The 20,742-nt window shown below is 43.5% G+C and overlaps 1 protein-coding gene across 5 annotated transcripts; it reads right to left on the reverse strand.

Annotated features, from left to right (window-relative positions):
* Positions 1-775: 775 nt before the first annotated feature.
* Positions 776-17,532, reverse strand: SLC25A15 (solute carrier family 25 member 15). Of its 5 annotated transcripts, none has more exons than XM_065657467.1 (8): positions 17,246-17,532; positions 16,596-16,708; positions 14,670-14,796; positions 10,701-10,959; positions 6,108-6,245; positions 5,058-5,227; positions 3,880-4,038; positions 776-3,067 (listed from the first exon to the last, which is right to left on the reverse strand). In XM_065657467.1, the coding sequence occupies exons 3-8, from the start codon at positions 14,722-14,724 to the stop codon at positions 2,934-2,936; spliced, it is 915 nt and encodes a 304-aa protein (XP_065513539.1). In that variant the 5' UTR covers positions 14,725-14,796; positions 16,596-16,708; positions 17,246-17,532; the 3' UTR covers positions 776-2,933. The 5 variants fall into 5 exon arrangements, with proteins under 5 accessions (XP_065513539.1, XP_065513550.1, XP_065513532.1 ...); XM_065657478.1 differs by lacking the exon at positions 17,246-17,532 and adding an exon at positions 16,986-17,025; XM_065657460.1 differs by lacking the exon at positions 16,596-16,708.
* Positions 17,533-20,742: the final 3,210 nt, after the last annotated feature.

The raw sequence follows: 20,742 nt of genomic DNA on the forward strand, positions 1-20,742 counted from the left end.
CCAGAAGAGGCGGCTGACCAAGTTCCTTTTGGCTTAGTTCTGGCAATTCCATATTGCTGTCCTAGGATGCCCTTTCTTGTTGCCTGCAGGGCAAATAAGGCAAACCTTCTTCCTGCTTATGAAGCAAGCCAATCTCTTTGTATAGCAGCAGCAGAGGCTGTAACAGCAAGTCAGATTTTTCTAGCTGAAGCACAGAGTTAAGTAAAAACTACTGTGTAAGCAGGAACAAGTAACAAAAATAGTCATATCAGGGAGATACTGCATCCCAGAGATCCTAGCACCAGTGTGCAGAAGATGGTAACCACAGTTCCTAACTGTCCTGCAGCAGGGACCACCTCTGGCTTCAGGGTAGCAGACACTCATCCCTTACATGTGGAATTTAGGGGGCCTGTGCTGGGCTCCTGGCATTCTTCTGGCAGGACACTTACCCTTGTAGTGTGTATCATGGTAATCAACAATCTAGAAACTTGGAACTTGAGTTGAACTCTAATATTAGAACTGACTTCAATACTAACAGAGCACCAGACCAAGAGCTAAAACATAGGCTTCACTTTCCATAGCAGATTATGTAAAACCTGCAGTTGTTTCACAGCACCCTTGAGTTTTAAGGGCTTTATACATTCAATGATTGCAAAAAGCCTTTTCCTTTAATTCTGGAGGGGGTGGTGACACTGACTTCAACCTTTTTGCTCCTCAGATTGACAAGCATGGTGAGGTTTGTTTGCATAAACAATAGCCAGGCACTCAGTTAACCAAATCAAACTTTATTCCAGTGAATTCCTATATCAACATATAAAGTTCTGAGCTGAACAACTGATACATGTGTACAGCTTAAGCAGCTCTGAATGGCAAAATTACTGCTTTACATAAACTTCAAAAGATAAACTCTCAAAATGCATGTCTGTTTTGGCCACCAGCTTCTTGCTGTAGGTTCAGTTTAAATATCCTGCTTCTCTTGAAGCTTCAACTTTTGTATTAAAAGCTGCAATCATCAGCTTTAAAAAATGAAAGCAAAGACAAATCTAAGAAATAGATTGAAGTATTCCACTGCTGTGGAGTCAGTCCTCACCTTTTCATAACTACTGGAAACATATACAAATATACTATTTCTCTTGGGTAGACAACTTGGAAAAGAAGGGGAAGTTTAATACCTCTTTGAGGCTCACCCTTGTACCTGAATTATTTAAACATTTGGCATAAATTCCTTTTAAAGTACTATGCACAGTATTACTGCCCCTAGTGTACCAGTCAGTCGAGCTAAATTGGTGCACCAGACAGTGCATAACTGCTTGTTCTCATGGATGTATGAAAGGGAGATGAACAGTTCCTGCTGCATGTGAAGGCTGGGTGAGGCAAAAGAGTGTGTGGAACACTAAAGAGGCTGTAACAGTGAAGCAGCCAGTTTAAGAGCACACTGGCTGTACTGCAAGAGGCAGTGGGGTATTGAGATGTTTTATCTACGCTTAAGGCTTTTTTTCCTGTTTCTGGGGTCTGAAGTGGAAGCTGTAACATGCAAAATGGCTGTTCTTGCTGTGACTGTCAGTCACAAGTTGTGGTTGCTGTGACAAGTTGCTAATGGTTACACAGCTCTGATGATCTTGGTGGGTAAAAGAACTCTGCTAACCTTCAGTGACAGCTTGTCTGTGCCTTCCACAAGGGTGGGTTGTCATGGCACACAGACAACATCCCACTGTACAGCTCCAGGATTGTGCTGCTCTGAGCCCTGATTTGCCTTCTCCTAGGATAGGTAGTAGCTGCTGCTTAGAAGGCAGAGCATGCTTGTGTAGAGAACATCCTACTTCATCAAGAATAAAAGTAGCATCTAGAAACAGGTGTTACTGCATCATTTTGGTTAATACTGACCATATGATTAATGAAGTGACATGACCAAGCAGGCATGCCCTCCATCATGCCTGAAGGTGGTATGAACTATCCAGTCACATGAGCTTTTTCCACTCAGCTGAAGAGACACTTGGGCTGGAGTCCTGCTGCTTGCTGTAAGCGCACATGACACCACACAGACCATGGGGTGTCAGTTGTCTCTAAGAACTCAGCTCTGGCTTTCTGCTCCTCTTCAGCTTCCTGTTCTTCAAAGCCATGGACTTGTTCATGTCAAGGTGACCCAAACAGGAGCCTGCACAGTTACAGTTCTGTGCTCTGAGCCAGCAGCTATTTCCAGCAGTCTGCCTTACACTGTGTTTAGTTCAGTGGTGCTTACTATGCTCCAGCACTTGGAAGGATTTAGAAAATAATAAAATGCTGCTACCCACTTGTTGCAAACGCTGTATAGACTCTTTAAACCCAGTATTTATACACAGGTAAATCTCAGCTCTAAGTTATAAAGGTAGAGAGTGAACCCTTCCTACTTTTGTAAGCCCATTCACTAGGACAGAGTACACAAGTTAGATGCCAACTGCCATGACCTTGGAAAGTCACAGAGCAGAAGGGTGCTAGAGAAGGACAGGGGTCCAGCTGAGGGGTATGTGCAAGTCAGTCACACTCAGCAAGATGACACAGGACTAGTTATTTTGAGTGAGATGCTTGCCAGCAACAACCTGACAAGTTCACCACCACAGCACAGATTTTAAAACAGTGCTTTGCTTTAAACAAATCACAGCCTACCGCTGGGTGTTAAATTAAACCCACAGGTCAATATAACTCCTTTTAGCACCACTGCAAGTCAGGAAAACACATTTATGACAATGTACCTAGTGCAGAATCTGCAAGATGGAAATAGTTCTGCTGGTCCAATTCAAGCAGCATGTACACATCTCTATAAAAATCACCTGAATTTAAAAGATTACAAATCCTAAACTGGAATTGAGTTCCTAAAATTAGGTAAATAATTTTACCCTGCTCAGACCATGATGTGATCTACAGGTTTTTGATCATTTATTTAAATGATCTTTAAATGAGCTTTTGTTCTCCATCTGCTAGAAGTTATCAGAAGTATCTACTTGTCGCATCATAAGTTTCCGGCTGTACTCATAGGCAAGGAACAGTGCTGCATTGGCCAGGAATGCTCGGATCATAGTTGGCTTTAGTCCAGAATACAAAGCAAGTACACCTGGAAATGAAATCAGAGCCAGTTAGTGATTTATTAAAATGCATATCTGTATCAACCACTCTGCTTTTGCCTTTGAAGGATCCTGAAATGCTGCTTCTGCTCAGAGGGGCACACACACACAGAGCTGAACCCTCTGGTGTAGCAGCGAACCACAGGGGCATGGGTATTGATATAGAAGGAATATCATGAGTTGTAACACGAGTTTAGCCATTTAGAAGCCTGTCTCAGGTATGACAGAGTCCTCAGAAGGCTACTTGAGTCACCTGAGGATACAGGTCACAGCAGCTGTGCTACAGCTGGCAAGGAGTGCCCCACAGCTGTGCCCTAAGTCAAGACTCCTGCTCTGATGAGTATCTGCCCTAGTAACAGGGCCATGATTTGCATCTGCTGCCATGTACCTTCTCACACCATCTTCTGAAGGGCCTGGTGCCAGCCTTTTCCAGAGATGAGACACAAAGATGCCCTAAGTTGCCAGGCTACATAGGACTGATTTATCTAACAGCCCGCAGCCAACCACCTATTAACTTCTAGAGGTAAAGAAAAATTCTGTACTGAACTTCACTGATTCCTTAAATTTTCACGTATAGGTTTGGTCATGGGTAATGGAGTTCCTTCCTTTATCTGCTTTTAATGCATACTGAGCTTTTGTTAGCTTTGAGTGAATTGTCTCCTGCACCAAGAGGCATGGCAGATGCAGAGGTCTCAATTTCTAGATTCCAAGACTACATGAAGCATCAATATTTCCATTTGTTAGAAACTGTGTTGGAGACAGACAATAACCCTATCGCTGGACTAGATTTCTGCATACTCACCTTCAGTTTTCACAATAGTTGCAAATGTTCCCATAAAGCCTGTCTGTTTTCCAGCCATGGAAAGAACCTGAATTCTAGATTTTACACAGTCCACAGGATACACAGCAATCCACAGACAGCTGCCTCCAAAACCTCCACTTAGTAGCAAAGGAATGGGACCTAAAGTTAAGAAATAAGCTTTTATACAAGCCACAAAATATTCAGCCACAAAAATATCACATAATTTCATCTACAGAAGTCAAAGAGAACAGACAGGAACCTGCTTATGACAGAAGAGCAGTTTTTGCTCCCCCACAAACCTTTCAGTTAATTTTAAGCCACTGGTAAGTTGCAAGTCTAACCAGAAGATCAAAGGTTATAAGGAATGTCTCTTAGATTATTTGCCATGCTAAAAAGTGTAACCTTGAACTCTGTTTTGACAGTATTAACTAAATTAACTGCACTCCTTTCACACTTGTAATCACTTTCCAATGCTAATTGTGAAATGGTTTAGAGTAACACCACATAGTGTCATCAATCACTCAGAGATTTATTTGGTACAGTGAAGTTACTTTGTGATGCGTCATTTTTCATGATGCAACCTCATTTTGTGTTTCACAGATGTTCATAAACATTTTGCAACAAAGACAAGAATGCATGCAGCTGAAATTCTAACTCCCAGCAAGACAAAGTATGATTGTGCAGTCTTTCAACAGGAGACGAGCAATCTTTATTCTGGCACCTCCTCATTTTTTTCATGTCTAATTTTCAATCCCAGTGTTCTCTTACTACCGTTGTAATGACAACTAATGGTCAGCACACATTTCAGCATACACTTAAACATACAGTTCAAGAGAATACAGCTAAAGACATCAAAATGGCTCTAAACAGCCACCAAAATTAAATTGTTCAGAGCCACATTACACTGTAGAGCCAGATTTGTAAGTAGTTTTGTAGTATTACTGTTTGCTCACTGTATTTATTCTCCATCTACAATACATCCTGCTCCATTGGAAAGTGGTTGCTTCAATAATTCATTACTATATATGCACACAAAATGCAGAACTCCATATTTTCTATGTGCAGTTTCCTTAATTTTAAATGTATTTTACAGCTGCTGTGCATTATTAGTATATCTTCCTCCTTTATGTCCCCCACAACAGCATGCTAGAATCCACCTGGAAAAAGGGGCACCGTACCTAATTCTTCCTTTGGTCTCCCAGAGGCAAAGAACGTCCGGCTCAGTTCATATCCTCCAAAGAAGAAGAAATAGCCTGGGACTTCTCGCAACAAAGTGCTTGGCAGGCCACGATAAAATCCAAGGGGACCATCCCTTTGAATAATACCCCTCACTACTGACCAAACTGTACTGATAGAGAGGTTGATCCAGTTAGTGATGCTTGATAATAAGGTTACAGAACAATAAGCAACTGCAGCTACAATTAAGGGTTAGATCCATTGTGTAGACCAGAGGACTCAAATAAGAGTTAGAAAAAGATCCTGCCAGGAGCCCTTTACTGGCACCCAGCCTTACTAGTGTCTGAAGCAAGTTCAGAGAAGGGCAACAAGGCTGGTGAGGGGCCTGGAGCACAAGTCTGATGAGGGGCGGCTGAGGGAACTGATGTTGTTCAGCCTGGACAAAAGGAGGCTGAGGGGAGACCTGATCGCTGTCTACAACTACCTGAAAGGAGGTTGTAGCATGGAGGGTGTTGGTCTCTTCTCCCAAGTAACAAGTGACAGGAGAAGAGAAAATGGCCTCAAGTTGCACCAGGGGAGGTTTAGATTGGATATTAGGAAAAAATTATTCCCGGAAAGGGGTGTCAGGCACTGGAACAGGCTGCCCAGGGAAGTGCTGGAGTCACCATCCCTGGTGGTATTTAAAAGACATGTAGATGAGGTTCTTAGGGACATGGTTTAGAGGTGGATATGGCAGCGCTAGGTTAATGGTTGGACTTGATGATCTTAAAGGTCTTTTCCAACAAAAATGATAGAATCATTGAATAATTTTGGTTGGAAGAGACCCTTAAGATCAAGTCCAACCATAATCGAACACTAGCAGTAAACTATGTCCCTGTGACAAAAAATTATTCCATGATTCTATAATCTCCAGGCTGCAACCCTCCCAGTCGCAACTTGTCTCTGGTTAACAGCGCACTACAAGTATGACTCTGAGCCAACAAAGAATTATTATAAAAGCAATAAACACACATAAAAGGGTTTTGGAGATACTGGGCAAGGTGTATACTTACTTTTGTCCCTGGACTATCTTTCCTGACAACTGCATTTCATGCATGGCCTGCAGCCGGCACTTCACCAGCTCTGTTGGGCACAGGACAAGGGCGGCAAAGCCAGAGGCGAAGGAGCCTGCAGCAGCGTTCTGCAGATCGCTGCAAAAGAGAAACTGCAGAAGGTATTTGGGCACTGACCTTCAGTGCAGTGGAGCCACTGCACCAGCAATCAGCTTCCTGAACATGTACTCCAAATATCAAGAAAAACTGACAGCCTTGGGGGAAAGAATCTCAAAGGAAAAGGGCAGTTACTTGAACTAGGGAGATGAAGAACCTCGGTCATCCCATCTTCATATACAACTCAAATACATCCTTCTCACACCTGAGAAGGTATATCACAATCTTTACCCTTCTTTGCAATACTTCAGTGATTGCAGCAGAATAGACACTATCGAATCTTCCTTTTCTTGGCTTTTATAAAAATTTCTGTAAATTTGTTTTACTGGACAACTTTTGGGTACTAGTTACTTCCTCAAAGAGAATAGGAGCAATAATCACCTCATACACATGGCCAATGTTCTCAAGGTCACCTTACCAGTACTAATACCGGTTTTCAGTAGAAGACGCTAGAAATCTGAAACCAAGGCACAATGGACCACTATGATCTTTCTATGGATGTGCTGCCATGAATGCAACCATGTGAGTCTGAGAGAGCGCAGACAAATGTAAACCACACCACCGAACGGGATGGCGCTGTATTCCAGAAATGGGACTTACTTTGCAGTGGTATTACACACATCGCAAAATCTGGCTGCTAAACTGCCAGGGTTCAAAAGGCTGGTACTCCAGGATTGTGCTGCTTTATGATACACTTTAAACAGGCTCCTACAGACACTGTGTGTTGGACAGGAGCTGCACAATAGCAGAGACCAAGTGGAGCTTCTCTCTTCTTTCAGAGCCCAGGGAATCAGCACAGCAGAGACTGACTTCACCGCTGCACAGAAATTCTCTCCATACAAGGGAGATGTTCGCCCTGTGCCCAGCAGTTTTATTCATCTATAGTGTCAGAGATTAAAGCTACAACTTTTTCTCTTACAGAAGCATCACGGAATTTAAGTTGTGACATGAAGCAAAACTTGTGACAGTCAGATATGGCACTGACAAGAACTCTCAAAGTGGAAGAACTCAGTAATTGGCTGCAGAGCACCAACTGAATAATATGCAGTAAATAAATGGCAACATTGGTTGCACGGCCCTCTTGCAGCACACAAAGCTTGGCATCACAGGCATCTGAGATGCAACCCAATAGAGCTCAAGACAGAGCAAGGCAGAGTTAAAAAATACAGTATGCAGCTGTAGTCATTAAGCAATGAGCTAGAGCAAAGCAATAAGGTTACGCATTAGGATAAAAAAATGTGGAAGAGGTACGTTAAAACTATGCACTGAAGGGTGCACAGGATCCTTTCTCCTTCAAGGGAGAAAAAACACAGATGCTACCAGACTTGAAAAGAATTCTGACACATAAATAAAGTGCAGAAGTGATAAGCCTTGAATCCTGTGCAAGTTCCCTCTTAACTCAAAATGCCTAATTCAGTATTTATTCCAGGTGGGAAAGTTTTGATCACACAGCACAGGAGCAAGAATGTTCTACTCTTACACCACTGCTACTTCTATAAAAGGCATTTATCTTGTTTTTCAAAGAAAATAACCTGCTGAAGATGTCTAGTCACGTACTGAGAAAGTCAAACTGAGGTGAACAAGGATAACAGTTCTCTCAGTTTAGACTTTGGCACAGAATGAAATCAGTTTGCTTGGACTAAATGGGCATTTAAAGGCAAATGGAATTTAGCACTTCTGTTTCCATTTGGTTGTCTCGGTTTAGACTTTAGCATGGAATGAAATCAGTTTGGTTGGACTAAACGGATGTTAAAAGATAAATGGAAGTTAGCAGTCCTCTCATCAGTGGCATGTATTCCTTTAACTGGAAAAAGTGTTGGTTTTTAACTGTCCTTGTAACTGTTTTGCAAGGCTTCACACAATAACCAAGGTATCCCTAGATCCAGGCAGGCTAGGCGAGTTTATTTCCAAGCCATTTAAAAGCATTACTGAAGAGGTAACTTAAAGCAAACCCAAACTATTATAGTTGGTTTTAAGAAATCTCAAAGGCTATAAAATAATGAAAAAGTGACAAGCAATTGCTTATATATGGGTAAGAAAAATGGCCAGGTTCACCCCGGTTTGCAACTTCACACATTTTCTTCTTCAGGCTAAGACAGTGTGACAGTTTTTAAACAGCAGAGGCAATGAAGGTCATGAGAGTTCTTTATTTGTCATGTCCGGATGCTAGCCACCCCACCAGGGTTTCTTCCCTTCCCTATAGCACACTACAAAGGCTTCTTGACTCTTCTGCAACAAAAAATGGGTGGAGATGTCCTGTACGGACCACGTGTACTCAGGGCACCACTGCGGACCATGTCAATACAATTCCCTCATACATGCACCTCATAAGATGCCACCACAATGATCCAGATGAAGGACCAAGGGAGCAGCACCAAGGGAGAAATCTTTCAGCTGAGCTGAAACCCTTTAGTGTTTTGTCCTAGCACAGCCATGGAGTCACACTATTTGCTCTTCAATCAGCAATTAATGCAACAGCCATCCTTGATCTGAAAAGTACCAGTACCTGACCAAGGAAAGAAGGGCAAGATGTCAGAGGCACTTGCTATTGTTACACATTCAAATTACATTTCCATTCTGTATCCTGCTCCAAAGATATGGAGTAGTACATCTACATATACGGTTGGAAATTTTCCTGTGCTACCTCCCCTATATACACCCTAAACATGACGTCTCAGTCACATGAAGAGATGATCCTAAGACCTCTGCAAGTCTGTGATCTACCTCCACGAAGGATCACAAAAGAGGGTTAAGAAGCCAAGCATGCTGTTGGTAGACCTACCTCCTACATTTTAGAGGATACAAAAACTGTACACTGTCTGTACACTAAGCAAGCAGAAAATCCCTGATCTGAGAAAGCAATAAAAAAAGGTGAAAACAATTCTATCTCAACTGAGAGGTCTCAACTGCCAGAAAACAGTGAAAGAAAATGCAAGTAGAGAGCAATTAATTAAGTTTCTTAATCATTTCATATTGCTTCATAGCAGGCCTCAGTCTTAAGATACAGCACATTTTACCATGTGACAGGAGAACATCTCACATAATACCACTTTTAGATACTTGTCTTGCACTTAGGTAGCTGCCCTTGTCATGTCAGATCTCAAATGCAGACTTAGGGCCTCCTCAGCTACTTCCACTTGGAGACAGACATGAGAGAGGCAGAACAAAGCTATTAAGAAAAGGCTGAGTGTGGTTAACCTCGCCATTACTCTTTGAATCAATGGAGTTAGGACAGTAGGAGAAATCTTTTACACACTGTGGGGCAGCACAAGGATAGAGAAGGTGCAGCTACTCTCAGTGCTGCAAAGAAGACATACCTTGAGAAACGTGTGTAACAGTAAGGCACACCGAGACTGACGGACCACTGACAACTCTAAAGTGATGCACCTGGAGAAAAGCCATCCTAGCTAGAAAGAGATTATGATCATTATACCGGTGCACAAGTCCCTGACTTGTTGACACCCTGGATATTCTGCACCACTCTGGTCTCGTGAGCTCACACCCTGAAGCATTAGAATTACAAGAACAAGGCGACAAGGACAGTTAAAGGAACAGCTCCCAAGTGCTCACTGACTAGCAGGGAAAGGATCCTTCCACCTAGGACAGGGTTCATGTGGCAAAAAGGGCTATGGAGCAATGGAAAGAGGTCTACAAAATCCCAAGTGGCACAGACACAGTGGCTAAGGACCAACCGTCTCTTCCAGTTACAGAATTAATGATTATCACCTGCAGAACTCCCCGCCAAGTGTACCACAGATGCAAGGAACTTAACAGGAATGTAAGGAGAGACTGGGCAAGTGCTTCGATGGACATCCAAAGTCACTGACTGGATCACACCAGGTTCAAGAAATCCTCTGAATAACCAACCCGGCCTGGCAGAGGACTCTGAGTAAATATTAAAACACTTCCTCTCTTTCTCATTCCTTAGGCAACCACTTATTGACAGTACTGTAGATAAAACAGTGCACAAAAACATACCCTTGGTCTAACCACCACCACTCTCACGCTTTTCAACCTTAAATAAATACATTTTAAAAGAAAGACAATATTAGAAAAGTGTCCTTTCCCCTTAGTATGCCTACTTGTAAGAGGAACCATTACCTCCTTGGCAAAAATCAGAACCACCTAGAGATTAAGGGACTACTGACTCTCAGGTGTTGCAATGCTCATTCCCTTTGGTAAGATGTTCCAGGTCATAAATGTTCCAATTAAGTTGTGATTATCTAAACCAGCCAGCTGCAGTGACAAGTAGATGGCTCTGTTGTAGTTAGACACCATATCCTAGCACAAAGATCTATATTCCAAAAGTGACTACACCGCATACTGGCAGAGTGGGGCCTGGGACATCAGTTGCACCCTGACAACAAAGTATTTGCAAGTAGCAGTTACATTACTTTTTATTTATTTTAAAATAGGAAACAGATTTCTATTACTAACCTGAGCCTTGTTTTCCTGTCTACTCCAACAATTTTTCTCACAAGTTGTTGGCAAAATCCATAGCACATGAACAGAACGGAGTTCTCTGCAATGTTGGCTACAAGCGCTGGTGTCGTTCCCTTGTAGAAGCCTCGAAACCCCGCTTGCTTATAGATTTTCACAGAACAGTCAACGATTCCTTTGTACATGTCAGGGAACGTCTGCATCTTCACCTTTACGGTGTCCAAGGGCTGGCCAGCCAGCACGCATGCTGTCCCACCTAAGTAAGCAGTGGAAGTTAAGAGGGTGGCTGAAGGTTATCACAACTGCAATGCCTATACACAAACAGCAGTATTGGGAAAAAATCATGCAGAAAGCAAAGATTAATGAATTATCCACAGGAAAAGACAACTGCACTGATTTTAGCAGACTGGCATCAATTGTCAGTGGCAAATTTAGTTACCTTAACAAAAAAAATAATGCACGAGAGCAGTAACAGCTTGATTCTCATTAAACATTTCTTTACCTTACTAAAAGCATCTAAATGAATCGGTTCACTTGCACAAACAGGTGCTGAATTAGAGGTATTGTTCTGCAATCAAGTCACTTGTGTTAATGACTTAAGCAACACTTTCCCTTGCTCGTTAGTACAGTGGTTCAGAAGCCATCTGATTTTACGTTCCAACAATAACAAAAACCAGAAAGATTTGTAATCAAGTGAGACAAAGATTCCCCCAGGACAAGAGGAAGACTGCTGAGAGAGCGCTAAAACTGATGATGCATTATAAATTGATAACTAAAGAATCAAGCTCTTTACTTCAAAACTCCAGATGATTCTTATTGATATTTATTCCCACATACTGGAAGAAAGTGTCCAGCATAAGCTGAAAAAAGGCAAAAGGGCAAAGTTTCTCAACGTGTTATCTTTTCCAAATGGAACTGCAAGGCCAATACCCTGAAACCTTGTGAGATATTTCCATCAATGTCATCAATAACCCCGTAGCCCACAGTACAGTGTTCTTCTACAAGATCTAACAATTCAGTAGTCTGCAGAAAGAGTTAATGTTACACTTTTCCAGTAAGAAATACATTGACAGCAATCTATTAGAAGCCAATACCTAACAGGAAGCATATGATAGGCATACCTTACATAGACTTTGTTTTTGCCTTTTTAGCAAGAGAGAAGAACCATCCCAAACCAGAAACTGATCTTCAACCACAATACAGTTCACATGCATATAGCTTAAAGAGGGCCAGCTAACAAAATGTTTTTTCCAGCTATGAAACTGAAATAGTTATCTGCAAATGCAGATAATGTAAAGAAACTGAAATAATTGGATTCACGAATTCGTTTTTAAGATTTTTTTTCTAAGTGGGAAGAAGAAGAAGAGTAAGCACGTTTGTTTAACCAGGGTTATTTTCAATCTGTTTTAGTCTTTGCAAACACATTTGTGTAACATTGTTGCTCCTCTGCAAAGAGGTACTTCATGCCTTTAGGAGGTACTCAGGATCTTAGCTTCCATAAAACCTCATTCTCAACCAGATGGATCATTAAAAGCTTCAGAGCAAATCACGCTTCCTTGCACGAAGAGCTTCTTGCTCTGGGGGCAATAACCAAGAAGAGAAGTAGCTGGCTCAGACCAGTAATGCCCATGTTAGCCTGAGATGAGAAAGAGAGCTGGAAAGGCTCAGCCAATGCTACTTGCAGGCAAGTCAGGACAAATGCAAGGTTCCTGTGTAAAGGCAGACCTAAAACATCCACATGTAGTAAAATAATGGCTGTTGGAAGAAGTCCAGAAAAAACAGGAATGGCCTTGGGTATGGCAAGCTGAAAAATTTGGAGTCAACTGTGAACTGCTATTCCTAAAAGAGAAAAGGTTCCCCTTGCACTGGCATTGGAGGTGGCACAAGAAGCCCAGTAAACTACAGCAATAAACTTTGTAAGCCTCAAGGTAAAGACCAAGAGTCCCAGTTAATATCTAAAATATTGAAGAAAAAACAAAAACAACAAAAAAAAATCATTCTTCCAGCCAGCAGTAAAGAGTCTAAAACAGCAGCAGCAAAACAAACCAGAAGAACAAGAGTCAACCCTGCTTGAACATTTAGACAAACGTGGTCTTAATAATAACATGACAGCGATGAGGAAAAGAGTCCCACTTAATCAAAGAAGCGATTAGAGGTTGCTCAGAACCTAGGCAAAGGACTAAGACCTGCAGGCAGTTAAATTACTTATTTATTCTTGTGCGGAAGTAACTTGCCCCAGTATGTCACTACTTATCAGCTAGTAAAGACCGTATCTGGAGAGAAAGGCAAAACCAGGTTACACAGTTGCTGGAGAAACTAGCTGTTTGCCTAGTTAAATACACTTTCTAAAGGGTACAGAGACGTATGTAACACAGAAACGGGCACTACCAATGAACACAGGCAATACCAAGCAAGTATGTGGAAAGAACATGGAAAATAAACACTAGAGGAACAGTAAAACTACCTATTACAACAGAAGTAAAAAAGAAAAAGAATGATGATTTAGGATTACTGAAGTCATGTTAAGAAAGCTCTGAATTCCTCCATCTTATTTGAAGGAAGAACTATGCCAAAGAAAACAGCATTATTAGTTCTAAGATCCTCTAAGCTCTACTGCCAAAAACCAGGCAAAACTCAAGTGCACACCCTGTTAGCCTGAACGTGGGCATGGAACAGTATCACCAAACAATGCCTTCATAAACTGATGCTCGTTTCCAGCTCTTGCAGTAGCCAAGATGAGACATGCCAGGCTCCAACTTAGAAAGTCAGCTTCCTAAACCAGGGTGTGCAACCGCCCTGGGCATTAACAGCAGCGTTCCTGGGAAGGAAAGCAACCGCACCTTCCATTTAAACACCTGGGAACACCTGCAGAACTGGGAAGAACTGCACAGATATTAAGCAAAATGTGGTGGCAGACCAAATGCTTTCTGAAGGTGCCACAAGAGACCCACGTTATCTGTCACCTCTTGCTTTCTCCCTGCACTAAGGTTAACTCCGCTCTGGCAAATGACCTCCAATAACTACTTTGAATACACTTAACACCATTTATACTGTCATATCCACAGAATTAACACAGTCATAAAAGGACTGATTGCAACAGCTAATGTATGGGAAAAAAACCCCATTAAATTGTTTAATCTGATTACAACAGTACAATAAATAAATCTTTCATTCCACCTTTTCTGTATGAACATTGACAAATTAACTATTCTATCCCAATGTTTGTCATCTGTTCCGGACATTATGTAAGCTTCCATCAGAAACTAGTACTTCTGTGGCTAAGCCTGCCCTTAATACAAATGCTGTTCCAATATTTCTGCAACAGCTTTTTTTACCCACAGATGAAGCTTAGAAACGTCAAAAAGACTGCTTTTCCCTGGGAGAGTTAGAAATTGATTCATGGTAATGTCAAAGAGACAATGCAACTGTTTTCACGCTTGTGACAGTCATAATTGGTCCAGCAAAACTTTATAGCACAGGTTAGACTGAAGTTAGTGAAGTGCATTCATGATCATCAGATCTACTACTGAGTTTCCCAGCTTTTAAAGATTTACACCAGGATGTTGTCTGAGCCAACAGCCCTTCAGACAGGCTCTTGCCCATTTCAATTGGAGAGGGTTCCTGTGACAAAAGCAGCACCTCAATCACACACACAGTTAACTGCAAAACTCTGCTGATTCTTAAACTCATGTAACCGTAAGAACTAACACCAAACCTTAAACCTCCTCCTGGAAAATTATTAGTCTGAAATAAGGATTATACCTTTGCTTTTGGGGAGAGGTTTCACCAGTGGGGAGCACTAGTGGTGCAGTTACAACATTGGCTCAGGTCGGCTGCTTCACCTCCATATCCTTAAAATGCAGAGGCGAGGCTTTTTATAGCAATGAGAAATTGCTTTTACACTTTGCAAAGGTACTAAAACTGTCCCTCAGAGGTTTTGCGCAATTAAGTTCTCTCCAGCGTTACCTGCAGCTCCTGCTGTGAGGTCAATAGCAGCCTGAAGAGCAGAGTTGATCCTCATGCTTCACACTTGTTTATCAGTTACTTCAGAGTAAAGTCTCGTATTTCCTGGCAGGTGTTGCGTCTTTGTCTCCTGAGGGAAAAGAAAGATGAAGCATGTAAGATTTACAACAATAATTCTGACAGAAAAAAGCATCACACAAATGCTTTCACCTCCACTCTTCCATTTAGCTTGTTCTAAACCATTTTGAGAAAGAAAATGCTTGTCCCCAGGACTGAGATGTAGAATATTTGTATTTTGACTGGCTAGTTTTGCTGCATTAGGTAAGTCCGCTGGAGTATCACTGCCTGGCTTTGGATTATTCAGGCTTTCCAGCTTCTAGTCTCCCTGGATCTCTCAAATGAAAGCAAAGAGTATCTCCAGGGAGCTATGTTGAGCATTACCTTTTTGTTGATTACAGAAGCACAATCTGCATCAGGTAACTAAGCCAGCTGGCAGGAATATTTCCCCCTTTGTCTCAGCTCCCCAGCTATAAAGCAAAATAGAGAACTGCTCTCCTCATGGTGAACAGCAGCTAAGAAAATTGTATTCATGATGATACAGGCACGTTAGGTATTTCTATGTGGTTCTCAGAAGATACGAGTCAAAAAGGAAAAAATATGAACATCTAGAATTGCATCTGGCTGTCATGTTCCCAGCGGAAGTCCCCCCACACCAGCATATTATAAATAAGAATTACATCTTATCCCTCAGGAAGACAGCTGGAAAGCAAAAACACAAAGCTGACACTTTCAAATAAAACATTCAAATGAATTCAGTTCTCAAGTTTGCAGCAAGGTACCTTCACTGGGTGAGCAGTTTAAACAAGTTTACTCATCTAGAGAAAAATCACAGAGCCAAAGAGCTCCCACTGTTTCAGAACCACAACACTGAGCTAGACACTTGGCTGGCAGTCCTGTCAAAAAATTTGCATCAGTCTTAAAAATCCACACAAATACACACATGAATCAGCCCCTCATTGACTTCTAAGCCTGTCTACAAGCCCAGTACTCCAGTAAAATAGAACTTTTTTCACTTTTCTACCTACTGTAATGTTTCTTTTGAGGCCTATTGTCTCCCAAAATATATTTTGGAATAACACAAATGGGAAACATAATTTCCAGTAGCCTACATTGAAAGCACAATTTAAAAAAAATACAAAACAACCAAAACAACACACCCTATGAACCACATCCTTTTTACAACTGTATTGTTACAAGCACAGACACTTGCATCCAAGCAAGGCTTTAAGAAAACCTATCTCTAAACAGATTTATTATTCCCAAAGCTTAAAAAAAACCTAGTAGGCCAAATATTGTCACTAAGTAACTTCACATGTCCAATCTGTTTAAGATGCACTGCATGGATCTGAATGTAATGGGTTTAAAAAAAAAATTCAATACTCTTGTAATAAATGGCACTAATACATTCTATTTCCGAATTGTGATTACAGATTCAAACAGTTTCACTACTGACAGAGTAGTGTGTTAGGTGTTATTTCAAAGCAGAGGCTCCAAGACCAAGTTAGGCTTCATTCTCCTGTATGCCTCAATAGAGTTAACACAGTACTCCACAGTTTTGCTTCTCGTTTAGAGGAAAAAAAAAATAGATCAGCAAGACAGCCTCTGAATGAAGGGAATTACTAGAGAGCAACACAATACACACTGCTTGCATCACGCTGAGTGCTTATCGACTTGTGCCAGTCCCCAAAGGGAGCACGTGCCAAATCGCCCACAGAAAGCTGGGCAGCAGAAGGAAAAAGAGATGCCTATAAAAATATGGAGGTTTTAAGAGTCAAGGAAGTTTAGCTTCCTGACCCATAAGAGCACATCACCACTTTCAGAAGATTTAAGACTTAGTCAAAACTACACCGGTGTTATATACGTACATACCTCCCCTCGTATTTTTTTTTTTTCCTATTTGTAACACTAGCAGAGTAAAAACTCCTTGTAGCTACAGCACAGCAACAGCCCTGTTACCTCCAAAGCGAGACCAAGTCTCAAACCTGCAAACACAGAGGCGTTATTCAGCGTGAGGGGCCCCGCAGAGCCCCCCCTCCACCCGCGGCCCCAGAGGTTGCTCTCTGCTCATGCGTTCTCCAAACACCAAGCAGATAAAACCCAAAGGCTCCTCGCAAGAGGCCGGGCGGGCTGTGACTGCTGCCCAAGGTGTTCAGCGGCCTGACCGCCGGCTCCGGGGCGGGCACAGCCCAAGGGCGGCTCTCCTTAGGAGAGCAAGGCTCGGGCTGCGGCCCCGGTGACCCCCGCTCCCGACACACGCACCCTGCCTTTGGCGGGGAAGCCGCCGAGCGCCGCACCGCCCCCGGCCCGACGCCTGTTCCGGGCGGCCGCACGCAGCCGGGGGCTTGCCGAGGGGCGGCGCAGCGCTGCAGCCCGGGCCCGCCCGCCAGGCCGCACAGGCCGCGGAGCAGCCCGACTCCCGCGCCGGGACTCCTCTGCTCCGCGCCCGCCACGACCGGCCCGCTCCGCCCGCCCGCCCACGGAACGGGAAAAGCCGCCGGCCGCCCGGCGCCGCCACTCACCGCAGCGCCCGCCCGGGCGGCCCCGCCGCCCCTGCCCCTTTATAGGCGGCCGAGGGAGGCGGCGCGGCCCCCCCGGGGCAGACGCGGGCCGGGGAGGCGCTGGGCGGGCGGCCGGGCTGCGCTGTGGCCTGCGGTGCCCTCGGCGGCGAGAGGCGGTGCCGGGCGGGCGGGAACGCCCAGCGGCGGCGGGGCCGGGGGCAGGGTTTGGGGTCCCCGGCGGGTACCGGCCGCGGTAGCGCCGCGGGCCCGCTCCCCGCTCCGAAGCCCTGGTCCCGCAGGCCCCTGCCCGGCGCCCGGCTGGGTGTGAGGGCGGAGCCGGGCCGCTGCTGCGCGGGCCGAGTTTTCCCCCAAAAGCCTGTGATTGGCGGGCTGTGTTTAAGCTAACCGAGCAGGATTTCACTGAATTTATGCCTTAGAACCACAATAAGTTTTGTTTGTTTGTTTGTTTTGGTTGGGTGGGTGTTTTGTTCTTTCTAAAGAGGGGTTCGTTTAGGAATTAAGTACCCTGAAATAACGGCAGTTTGTGCTCCCAGGGGAACCACAGCAGAACTGCTGCAGCTCCTGGGACAGACGCTCATCCAGCAGCCCCAGTCTGACTAGAGGGTTTTTTTTCGCCTCCTGCTAGTTTGCAGTGTTTGACAATTTTTTTAAATGTCATTCGAGCAATGGAGGGGAAGGAAAATTAACTGTGGCCATTTTTTTTTTCACTATATGACTGAATAACAGTTATGTAAAACAACTATTCTCCTTTTCCCAAAATACGAAAGGCCCCATTAAGTTTAACATACGTGTTAGAGGACTAAGCTGTACAGGTTTGGAGCTATCTTAAAAAATAAAGATACTGCAGTCTACAGTCTCCTGTCTAAAGTTATAAAGGTATACCTGGCATCTTGGATACTGACTAAAATAAAAAGGATTTTCTTCAGCCTCTCTTGTGTTGAATAGTGAAATAATTGTGGAGGTACACATAAAAAAGGTGTTCCTGTTTTGACATCTGCTAAAACCTCTAGCTTTACTGGTGCATAAACGACAGTGACCTGTAGCACATCAAACTAGACATGGACAGACATTCATAAGCAATTTGCTGCAGATCAACAAGCGACTTCTCCTAAGTCAAGATGTCACTTTTGTGCTCGTAGCGTTTTGGGGATATGAAGTGGCATGTAGTGGCTTAAACCACTGTGATGAGGGCTAATATCACTTTCCTCAGCTGAAACTGGACAAAACTCTTTTTTTTTTTTTTTTTTTCCCCTCCCTTTTGATTAGCAATTAACTGAAGTGCTTGCAATAAGGCTCATCAGAAGCAATGCCCAGCTGAAAGCAGCAGGACACTGTACAGCCTGTGGAAAGGTAAATGAGCAGTACCTGTAATGTGTATCTGTTACCAGTAATACTCAAGATACTCTGCCAGACCAGACAGTGTTCCGGGGAGGTGCTGTATGCCTGCAATCCCTGTTGAATTGCACATGTGTTTGCATGGATTGAGACACACAGACCTACATATTTGAGCTTAGATCGCTGGTATTTTCTCCCAAATAAAACTGATTGCTCCTACTTTCAAAGCCCAAACCAAGGAAAAAGCATTATAAATAGCAGAAAGTTAAATGTATATTTTTTTTCCATCACTTTTAATTAATCGTAGGGTTCAGATATGGCTGATTTTACTATATGGTTATCTCCTTGAAACATTCCTTTAAATGGTTTGGGGCTGTTCTTCAAAATACGGCAATTGTTAAGGAAGAGCAGGCTATAAGTGGTTTTAGAAACAATACATCAAATTGTAGATTATTCAATGTAGAAATAATTGCTGAGTCTGTGGTGACCAGTTAGTGGTAGTGAGTTAGTTGTGCATCTCAAATGATCTGAAATACTTGGAGATTACTGTTCAGTCATAAAGAATGTTGACCTGCGTGGTGACTCCTTTTTTAGCAGGACCGCAGCACTGTTGGAAGATTCAGTTGGTGAAAAGTATCTAACCCCGAATGTAATGAAGCTTGCGACTAATCGACTAATATGCCGTTAAACCATGTGCTGCCTGCTGTCACCATGTGCCAGCTGAAACAACAGGGCTTGAGTATTTCAGGGTTCTTGTTCATAACCACGTTCCTCGGGCAGACCACCAGGCCTGATCTGCTCGTGTTTGGACCCTGTACAAAAGATGGAGAGGATGAGAGTACTTGAAATGTTGCCTGGGAGATTTTATAGCCGTGAAATGCAGCACTACAATGAACATATTGCCACCACATGGCTGTTTCTGCTACCTGCACCCGTGTCTACTAAGCCAAACTGTACTTTTTGCCCCTGCACCGTGCTGGTGTGGAGGTTCTAATGGACAATTTGTTTGGGGCCTGACTTCAGTCTTCCCCTCAAAGGATTAGGCAAGACAGAAATGGGACTTGTGCAGACAGCTGGGCTTGCAAGTGCTTTGCAGGAACATGGAAGAGCTTTCTGGGACTGAAAGAGTCTGGCTTGGGGTATGGGTGATTGGCTTTGGGACGTGATGGCCCACTGTATGACAGAAGGGGCACAACCCCCTTAAGCAGAGTGTTTTGGCACTGGAGGGATGGATAACTTCTGGGAGATGAAAAGCTGGGAGGGGGATGCTATGGAAACTTGTCTGTTGCAAGTGAGGAAAGGGTTTCTTTGTCACATGCATTCCTTTCCATTTTGCAGCAGTCCAAGCCTGTCTCCTGGACCCACCATCTCCAACCAACCACAGGCAAACCATTTACTCCCTGAAAGCCATTTTGCCTTTCCTAATTCTTGGGGAAATCCTCGTTGTGCAGGACGGTGAACGTCAGTTCTTCACAAGTATCATCCCAGAATAGCAGCCAGAGCTGCATAAACGAGACCATTAAAACCTTGCAGTGGATGTTGTCTGGACTGTTTAGAGAGGTGGGTCAAGCAATACAGTACCACATGGGGGTGGTACATGGAGGGAAAGATGGCTGCTGCATGTAAGGCCTTACACAGGTGATGGTAATTTGGGTACTGATGTGCTACTGTCAACTGCAAGTGAAAGGACAGCGTTGGTCTTTCCAGAGTAGGTTGCAGTCAATTAAGTGAAGGTTTGGGGAACAGCTTTGAACCCCACGTTTCACGAGGGTGTTGGTCCCTAACCTAATGTAAAATAGACTCCCCAAGTCAGAGGTGAAGAGCCTCAGCACTAGATATTTCAGTCTGCCAGTCTGTTTCTGTTGCACCCAATTCATTACTAGCATAGACGGTCCCACCACCTTGGGAACTCGAGAACTTCCTGGACTGTGGCATCTTCCTAGTAAGCGTGGAGATTGAAGAACTTACTACAAACCTATCTGGAAGCACAGGGATGAGGGACAGTGCAAGTCCGAGGGGAAAAAAAAAAAAAAAAAGCTCATGTTCTTGCTTTAGGGATCATTCCAAGAGAGAGAAAAGACTAGCTGCAGCCACCGTTATCACTTGATATTTGCTCGCTGTGACTCTAAAAGAATGGAGAACATGAAGGTAAATGGTGCAGC

The sequence above is a fragment of the Caloenas nicobarica genome, chromosome 1 (assembly GCF_036013445.1).
Source record: "Caloenas nicobarica isolate bCalNic1 chromosome 1, bCalNic1.hap1, whole genome shotgun sequence".
NCBI lineage: Eukaryota > Metazoa > Chordata > Aves > Columbiformes > Columbidae > Caloenas > Caloenas nicobarica.

Bases quoted from the DNA above. Each gene is read 5' to 3' on its own strand.
- SLC25A15 (XM_065657460.1), bottom strand. From the start codon at position 14,724: ATGAGGATCAACTCTGCTCTTCAGGCTGCTATTGACCTCACAGCAGGA. The intron at 6,246-10,700 runs GTTAGTAATAGA...TCTCTTTTGCAG, and splicing joins GACAGGAAAACAAGGCTCAG to CGATCTGCAGAACGCTGCTG. The intron at 5,228-6,107 runs GTAAGTATACAC...CCTCTCTATCAG, and splicing joins AAGATAGTCCAGGGACAAAA to TACAGTTTGGTCAGTAGTGA.